The sequence below is a fragment of the Lolium rigidum genome, chromosome 3 (genome assembly GCF_022539505.1).
Source record: "Lolium rigidum isolate FL_2022 chromosome 3, APGP_CSIRO_Lrig_0.1, whole genome shotgun sequence".
Classification (NCBI taxonomy): Eukaryota; Viridiplantae; Streptophyta; class Magnoliopsida; order Poales; family Poaceae; genus Lolium; species Lolium rigidum.
Genome location: NC_061510.1, coordinates 397,155,746 through 397,165,118, shown reverse-complemented (window position 1 = coordinate 397,165,118; position 9,373 = coordinate 397,155,746). Strand labels below are relative to the sequence as shown.

Sequence of the window (9,373 nt, the reverse complement as noted above, 5' to 3'; positions counted from 1 at the left end):
GTATGTATGTAGGTGGTGGTTGGAGGTACACGTGTCGCTTGAAGGACTCGGAGGTTCGGAGGAAATTAACCTCCGGAGGATCCTCAGCGCTGTCCATCCAAACTGCTCCACATAACTACTCCCCATTCTTGATTTTCATGATACTCCGTATTAGGCAAGTTCAGAATATGCCATTGAGGTACCTCCAAAATTTCGGATGCGGGAACCTGTTGTCGAGGAGCCCGCCGCCGAGCTGGGTGTTGGGGACGGGCGGCGTCCTCGCGAGGGGCAGGGCGGCGGGTTCCTGAAACAAGGCGTCGTCGAGGACGGCGGAGTGGGGGCAGTGTGGCGACGTGGAGGCAGGTCGGCTCCAGCTGCGCTGGATAGATAGATATAGATTGCTCTCTCTATGCGGCCGGATTGCTCGAGCTGGTCGGCGTTGACTCGGGCTCCACAAGATGCTGGAGCGAGCAGAAGCCGAGCATCAGCGAGGACGACCAGCTCCACTCGCCGCGTGCAGCGGCGCTGCTGCATTACATGGCGGCGTGGCCGGGCGAGTCTTGACGCCGCCAAAGCAGTCGCGGAAATCGTGGAGGATCGGGTCTGGCAACACGAGCTCCCGCCGCGCTCCAGCACTGCCGTTCGCGCCGAGCCAAACGCCGACCAGCCGCGTGTCGTGGCTAGGCTGTGCGTCATGTCTGAGAGCTTCACGCAGCTCCCTCTTGGCCGTTTATTTTGGCTGGTGCGGAGGCCCGCCGAGAACGTCTCCGTCTTCCCCATGAACAGCAGTGCGCCGTCGCGTTCCCGTTGGCTTCAGAGGGCCTCACGTGTGCGCGCGTCGCCCTTTCTCTCTTCACCCTTGACCAGTGTCGCTATCGACATTGCCAGAAGCTCTGTGCTACCACCTCCGACTCGAGCAAACGGAGGAACAAAGGTTCACAATTATAAGGTATTTGATTGAAGTTTCGGGTTGGATTTATTTAGCCAACCAGTACAAACTCAAGGTTCAGTTTGGACTTTACAGCCTCACCGTGGACGCATCTTCCATCCAAGTGTTGCAAGCTACAGTAACGACTACAGTACTGCCAGCAACCCATGGTTTATATGCATATATCTACACAGAAATAAATAACAACCAAGGAGATCACAATTGAATTAGGTGAACCGTGAAAGGTGATAATGCTGAGACAAGGACCACCAAATTTCAGTAATCTGTCTACTAATCCCAACCAGTGTGTCAGTTGTTCATTCTCAACAACGAGCATGAGCTTGAGGTATTACACCACAAAGAATAAGTTCACGGGACCAGGAAAGAGGTATCAGAGTGGATAACTACACACTAGGTGATCTAGCAAGCGAACAAAATTTCAGAGAATGATAAGACTACCGAAAGTAAATCGACACTGTAGGAATGTCAACGTCGTTCTCATCGTCATCCTTGCAGGCCACGCCAATATCCAAATGCCTTGTGTGATCAGGAATCCCAACCTTGGCAACTTCTTTGGCGATGTCCACAACATTCTTAGGCAGCCTATCCTTATGCATTGCGAACATCTTGTTGTACAACAGCGATGCGCCACACGAAATGCTAGAGACGGTAAGGCCCTTCTCAGCAAACCATTGCACAAGTTCACCAACGGTGAGATTACCTTTGATGCACCATCGGTCCCATACAGTCCAGCTCATGTCCTTATGCTTTGTTACCTTTGCTGGAACTGGTTCAGCCATGGAAACCAACGGGAGAGCTAGGTTTGCAAATGTATTGCGATAGTCTTCAATGGGGTGCCCACCAGCAATCACCTTGTACAGCTCTAGGCACACAAGGCCTGTGGCCATGGCAGATGAGGTCACAATACCTGGGACAATTCCACCATCAATGAACTTAGCCTTCAACTTGTCAACCTCAGGAATGTTGTAGTTCCTTGCACGCAAATTTGCTAATCCAGCTACTAAATCCATGTGGAAGTTAGTGTCATCATCCTGTAAAAGTAAAGTAAAATCCGTGAACAGCCATTTCATTGAAACGTCGAAGGGTTACAAACAACTGAAGTAACAACATACAGCAGGAGCTGTACAGGTTTCAAAGAGGTCAAAGAGGCTGAATATTTCACCAGAATACAACAGGGACTACGTCATGCTTAAAAGTACAGAAGAGTAAACAACATAGAACATCTGGTGCAAGCCAGTTTATGTCAAGGTACACAAGGTGAAACAATACATATAACCATATAATCTTTTCAAGTTTTAGGCAAGGCAATAAAAAGTATTTTGATATATTTCTTCAAGCCTGAAACATACTAAAGGAACTGTACAAGTTTCAGAGCCATGTTCAAATCGAGTATTTTATAAACCAGGTCATAGACACATAGATAACATAGTTGCAAGATAAACGAAAACGAAAACCACAAATTACCTTCTCAAATTGGATAGGTTTCATTTGAAATCCCGGTGGTAGGCAAATCACATCTTCATGCAATTTCGCAAGAAGATAATTAATAACAGCGACATCACCAGCTGACGTGTTTTTATGATTCAGTTCCTCCTCATCAGTCACAATATTAAACCCTCTCTTTGGCGTGAAATTAGGTACCCGGATCTTCTTTACAGCAGCAGCAAGCTTACAGCTGTTCTTTGGCCATTCGGGAACAGAAACGCCACTTGACTCCGCTCTCAATATCGACGCATACATGATGAAGTTCAAATGATATGGATCATCAACTGAAAATTCCAGCACATGAGGGAAGCGCTTGGGGGCAGACCAGAAAGGAGCACCTATACTAGTGGCAGCATCTTCAGGAAAAGTGAACCTGAGCTGCTTCACATGCTTTGAGAAATACTCATCAAATCTGGAAAACGAAGGAAAAAAAGGACTTTAACTTGAGACCAAAAAAACCGAAGCTGAAAAGTGAGCTACACCTCCAAGTGAAAAGAGTAAGGTACACTTCATGCCAATGCTGAACAACAAGGTTATGGAATTTCAAGTTCTCAACAGTACTACTCTACACATGTACACTTTGGCATTAACATAAAAGTAAAACGGTCACATCTGATAATCCATGCATGGTAGCTTAAATTAACCTTGTGGTTGAGAAAGATGTAGAATAATACAGGAAAATAAGCCAACAGCTTAAAATCCAGTACATGACCAAGCAAAAAATGTGGAATGTAACAAATATAAGCAAAAGAGATAACCTACTTCATTCGTGCCCAACGTAGGCACTCATGAAATGAGATGCAGAGTTCGTCGTCGAGATTTTTAGAGACGCGCTCAAGTACTTCCCGCGCTTGAGCATCACCAGCCCTCCTCATAGCTTCAGCATATTGCAAAGGATTTGCCAGAAAAGAGTTCACTTCATTTGGTGATTTGACAAATAAATCCTCGAATTCTGAACGAGCCCATGCCAAGCAATGATTTATGTTCTCTGGAAAATAATTAAGCATGCACGAAAGTGGTGCCTTCTTCTCAGGAGCATCTCTTGAATCCCCATAGTTTTCAGTAAGGTGAGGAATCACCATTTGAGTATTGCACTTCGCATCAAATGTCTGTGAGTGCAATAATGGCTTGTGCATGTACAGGCACCTCATACCCATATACATCCTGCCATTGACATTATCCAGTGCACTGATGACTACATCTAGGCCCTCCCAGAATGTGTCATTGAAAACATTCTCAGTATCTGGACAAGCAGGGGCTTGGAGGGCCTCGATGTGGAGGCTGGGGTTGATAGCACCAGCAGCTGTAGCGGCCACAGTAGACTTTGCCTGGCCAATGTTCCAGTCACGAAATAAGAAATGGGAGCTTAAATTGCCTTTCTCAATGGCATCATCATCTGTTATAGTTAACTTTGCTTGATTGCTACAAGACACTCCCATTAATGCAAGGTTTTTAAGGAATTCGCATCCAAGAGCTCCAGACCCCACAACAAAAGCATTAGCCTTCTCCAGTCTCTTTTGAAGCTTGGAACCAAATATAGAGACCTGAGCATCATAGCGGTTGTTTGATGGCTTCAAGTTTTCGGGGTCCAACGTATATGTTGGCAGGGATTCAACAGAGTCAAAATAGAAGAACTGCAAATATTGGAGCTTTATCAGACAAGTATGATGTGTGACAATAAGAGCAAAGACAAAAATGATGTGTGCCAAAAAGAAAGACGACAAGAAGATCACAACGCAAACCTGATATAGAGGATGGAACTTCCCGGAGCATGCTTTCACAGCTTCTTGGCCAACAATACCACCAAACATTGCAGCCATGGGGTTCAAAACAGCCCGAGAACCACTTGCAAACTGTTGGAATAGTTTCTCATCAATAGTGTCCAGCTTGCGGCCAACTGAGGATTCATTAATGGAAGCACAGATATTCAGGAAACTTTGAGCATCCTTCTCACAACCAGCAGCAGGGTAGCGCCCATACTCTTTCTTAAATTTATCCAGCGCTTCAAATGCCAGGTGAAGCACAAGGGGCCGTTCACACTTTGAGAAGTCACTGGCAAGAAAATCTCCAGTATCTCGCATGGCCTCTCTTAGTGCCTTGAAGCATAATACCTTTGGCTCCTTCACCTTATCACGGAACTCAATTCGTTCGAGATCACCAACACAGGATACCAGTGCAGGATTATCACTGCTGATAATACCAGTATGTGGATCTTCCCCGTCAACATCAAGAACAGTGAACTTTGGTCCAAAGTCGCAGAAGACGCTACCGAATAGGCCACACACTTCAGATTTTATAAAGGAAATAGGAGGCTTGTGGGTATGGCAATAGTCATCAAATTCATAAGCTTTGTCTAGACCTATATCAGTGAAAACAACAGCCTGCCATGAAAATAAGCTGTGAGTTAGACAGTCATATCAATGAGACACAGAGTCATAAAATGGTGTTTTCAGCAGGAAACAGATAAGGTGAGCCGTTCAGCAACAAAAAGTTTGCGAGTGGGGAACATTTGATTTTAACAATAAGGGCACAAACCTGGAACTTCGACAGGTGCTGTGTCGTTAGTTCCTCTGTCAAAGCTGAGATGACAACATTATTGTTCAGCTCTTGCAGCTTTGCTACACAAGCAACGGCCCTGTTCTTCCCGATATCATCCTCAGACAAAAAGAAATTGCCAGACAAGTCCCACATCTCTACATTCTTTACATCATGTATAGTGACAGACTTGAATCCAGTAAGAGCAAGGTTCTTTGCTGCAAAAAAAGGTCAGCACTCATGTTTAGTACAACGAACATAACACAAGAGAGTTGTGACGTTAGTTATTGTAACGTATTAAGCACATTGACTAGCATAACATATAACACTTAGATGGACACAAACATCACAAGCATTCATACCACATCCCCAGCTTTCATTCACGTTTAGCTGTTATGGATTTGGTACACGTACGACTGTATGAGTAGGTACAACGGTAATGAAACGCATCCAGCAATTTTCCACTATGCATGTTCCTATACGATGCATATGATGTGTCATTGTGCCACAAGTAAAAACGGACTGCAAGAGAGAGAAACGCATCTAGCAATATCAAACTTAGGTGTTATGGTGGGCCATTATTACATACCCAAAAGAAGTGATTATAAATTTTCAGAATTTCACATGCAAATATATATTTGAGTTGGGGCATATCATCTATACATCAGACAAAAACATACCCCATATAGCTGTCAATCTACATGGAATGGAGTCAATCTACAGTTCGTTAGACACAAAAAGCACGCATTGCAATATCCTATGTGTAACCATTACACCCCCAATGTAGGTAACTTGGTGGGACACAAAGAATACAAGATAATTCCAATTTATCTATTACTGACCATTACATCGCCAACAGGAGGGATTGAACATTTTTCAGGAATCCCGTATCAGCATTTCTAAAGAGTTAGGCAATAAACACAGACTCCAATATATGATTCCACAAGTAAAAAAAGGACTGCAAGAGAGAGAAAGTTTCACGAACCAATTTCAGCGCCTAACCCATTGAGCCCAGAGATGAGGACATTCGAGTCCAAGAGGCACCTCATGGTCTCCGTCCCGTACATGGCAAGCTGACTGCTATAGCGATCCTCATCAATCTGCTTCAGCGGTGGCGGTGTGGCCCCATTCATGTCCTCACAGATATTGCACTCATTTTCTTCAGATTTGGGTATCCCACCCCCCTTGTGAATTTCAGATGCTCCTCGATACAGAGCCTTTATCCAATCATCAATCTCCTTTCTTGCACATAGGTCTACGGCCGTAGCCAAGCAGTCTACAACTTTTTGAGCAAAGCCAAGTGCCTTAGATGCATCGAAGTTATGACGCTCCCGGGCAAGCTGAAGTGCCTCAGGGTCTGTATATCCATACAGCAGATGCAGCATGACCTCTGTGCACCCAGACAGCGCTGTTCCAATAAGATCGAGCGAATTTCTGCATATGTCGACAACAACATCTGGTGCATCATCTGTGATAGGCACGATTTCGTGGAGTAGATTCACGAAAAAATCTGCAGCACCGTATAGGATGCCCTCGTTCAGGCGTCCGTTGTCGTCAACTTTGCTCTGAGGGAACAGCCACTTGAGGTTCCTCTTGAGCTCCTCGTAGATCCACAGGAGATATCGCACCTCGTCGAATATAAAAGGCAAGCCCTCCTCATCGTGCGCAACGCCATCGGCGCGGCGCATAATGGAGGTAGCGTGGGAGTTCTGGCCCGGCGGCGGAGGGCGGGAGTCGTCGTCGAGGGTGGCGGCGGCAGCAGCAACGGCGGAGAAGGAGTCGCCGGCGCTGGCCAGGACACGTATCAGCTCCCTGATAGTGTCCATGGTCTCTAAGGCAGCCTTCATTCTGTAAAAGGCACCATTGAATAGGTAGACTTTGTGAGGACGACTCAAAGTAAACGACTCCATGTCCCTCTCCCGCCGGCGCCGCCGCCCTCTCCGGTGACGGGACGGTGATATTTAGGGTTTGGCGGTGCGGACCTTGACTGGACCTTGACTGGCTGTGACGGCGGAACTGAAATAGATCCCGCTTCCTGATTTGATTGATGCGGCAGGCGTCCGGGCACGGGCTACTAACGGCCGTTAAAGCTCTTTCGAATGGAACTTGGATGATGTCGCCGACCGACGACGAAGTGGCCACTAACGGTGCCGGTAGTGACGGGATCCGGCGCGGGCCGTGGACCGTGGTAGACCAGCGTATCAACGCAACAAAAGGGCCCAATGTCTTTGGATTTTGGACGCCTGTGCGAGAACGACGAGAGGAAGAAAAAAATTGACGCTGGAAAAAAACCTTTATTTCTTTATTACTATCTTTACTATTACGAGTTGAATGGCAGTGCGTCGAGACCGTTTTACCATAAACATAATACACATAAAAGTTCATATGCCCTAAAAGTGATAATAACCATGTAATATTCCAACAAAAAATTAATTACTTAGTACATCCTAAAGAAACTTTGAAATTTTTCTAGATACCAATAAATCGGTAGCTAAAACATCTCTATTTGTAGTACATAAGGTGACGACTGTACTGCCCTATATCATTTATTTGCCATATTCCGATTCTTCTATTTCTAGTTTAAAAGCCACCCCGAGGTTCAGCTAATTCTACGCTTTTTTGCGAGCGTTGTTTCTAAGATAACTTATGTTATGTCTAGAAACAAACTCTCCAATAAAAAAAATACTCCAACACTATACTTTAAAACTTTTCATCAAAGAGCATCTCCACCGGCGGTTTTGATAGCGGCCCCGATAATATTTTGTGGGTCGGCATTGAAAATAGGCTCGCACCGGCGCGCCCTAAAAGGCGTCGGCGCTTTTTCGAGCCAATAGAAGCGCCGGCAACCCCGTGCCCGCCCCTTCGCGAAGGGCGCGAATCGGGCGCGTCGGCGCCTCGCGGCACGACGGTTTTCGCGGGTGGGGGCGCATTGTCAGAGAGAGGACGCAGCGATTCGCATCGAAAAGACGAGGGAAGGTTGGTCGTCGGCGTTAAATGGCCTCCCACGCGAAAACCAAAGCGGCGACGAGGGCGGCGACTGGCCACGTGGCGTCCACCCACCTTCCCCACACACCTTCAATGTGCGCCCGCCGCCTCCCTTAAAATCCCACTGGCGCGCACTTCTCTTCTTCCCCCGTCTTCCAACCCTAGCCACCATTGTCGCAGACGCCGCGCAAACAACCACCGCTCCCACGCACCCCACCAACGCGATGGAGCAAAACGACGAGGTCAATGACTTGATCTTATGCTATGTTACTATGGGTGTGTGTCCATCATATTATTTTTCTAATGATATGATACTGTTATTAATAAGATCCAATGTTCATGATCAGGAAACTATGATCATCTATTAATTAACAAACTAGTTAAACGAGAGGCTTACTAGGGACTCCGGTTTGTTTACAAAACACACATGTATCAATGTTTTCACTTAATACAATTATAGCATAGGATGTAAACATTTATCATGAACACTAACAATAACCACTTTATTATTACCTCTCGGGCATATCTCCAACATAAAATGCCACGGTGATCCCGCAGGACAGCTCCAATGGCTTCATCCAATTTAGTTTCTTCATGTTGCCTCTCTTCGATGATGCAACAGCTGTAAAGTTTGAAGCTAGCATTGTAATAGACATGGCTCATGGCTGCCCGTTGCGATGGTTGCAATCTTCCTTCCTTCAGGAACAGTCTCCTCTCCCACCAAGGATCACTGCAGAGAAGCTTGACCAAGAATAGGGGACTTTTGTTGCTGCATACAGACCAAATGCTCAAGGGAAACTTGTCCTGCCCTATCGGCGAGCAATGCCTCTGCAATTATATTTTCCAATCCTAGGGCTTTCCATACCGCCGCCGCCCTTTCACGAGTGAAAAGAGCATGTCGTATATCTTCTGCTCCACTAGAGCATACTGGACATTGACCCAAAGTTTTTATGTGTCGGTTAGCTAAAATTGCCCTACACGGTAGAGTTCCATGTAGTGCTTTCCATGCAAAAAAATTAACTATTGATGGAACTTTGATTCCCCATAGCTTCCGCCAAACTGGATTTATATCAGCTGATCCAATTCCCATTGTTCGTTGTAGCTTGTGCCCATGTTGGTGATCCCACTCCACATGATATGCAGATCTAACCGAGAAAAAGCCTGTATTTGTATAATGCCAGCTATGAAATCCTCCATTGTATCTGATAGTGGTATATGCATGATACGCTCAGCATCAATCAACCAAAAATTAGTGCGGACAAGGTCCTCATCCCATTGCCATGTTACTGGATCAATGAGTTCATTCGCATACTTCAGTAGTGTTTGACCCTTTCTTATCACAACTCCTCGTGTGTTACTTGATGGCACCCACGGGTCTTCCCATATATTCACTTTATTACCGTCTCCTATTCTCCAAATACATCCTTTGCGAAGACACCG

At 45.9% G+C, this 9,373-nt stretch overlaps 1 protein-coding gene across 1 annotated transcript; it reads right to left on the bottom strand.

The window, feature by feature from the left end:
* Positions 1–1,362: 1,362 nt before the first annotated feature.
* LOC124700864 (ubiquitin-activating enzyme E1 3-like) lies at positions 1,363–6,048 on the bottom strand. Its single transcript, XM_047232927.1, has 6 exons — positions 5,934–6,048; positions 4,949–5,166; positions 4,156–4,794; positions 3,176–4,047; positions 2,393–2,825; positions 1,363–1,959 (listed from the first exon to the last, which is right to left on the bottom strand). The coding sequence occupies exons 1-6, from the start codon at positions 6,013–6,015 to the stop codon at positions 1,363–1,365; spliced, it is 2,841 nt and encodes a 946-aa protein (XP_047088883.1). The 5' UTR covers positions 6,016–6,048.
* Between the last annotated feature and the right edge of the window lie 3,325 nt (positions 6,049–9,373).

What these genes read in the sequence shown, in the direction of transcription:
- LOC124700864 (XM_047232927.1), bottom strand. Translation starts at nt 6,015, where the DNA reads ATGTACGGGACGGAGACCATGAGGTGCCTCTTGGACTCGAATGTCCTC. An exon ending in TGGGTTAGGCGCTGAAATTG is followed by an intron (nt 5,167 to 5,933) that starts GTTCGTGAAACT and finishes CTTTTTTTGCAG; the next exon opens with CAAAGAACCTTGCTCTTACT. An exon ending in AGTTCCATCCTCTATATCAG is followed by an intron (nt 4,048 to 4,155) that starts GTTTGCGTTGTG and finishes CAATATTTGCAG; the next exon opens with TTCTTCTATTTTGACTCTGT.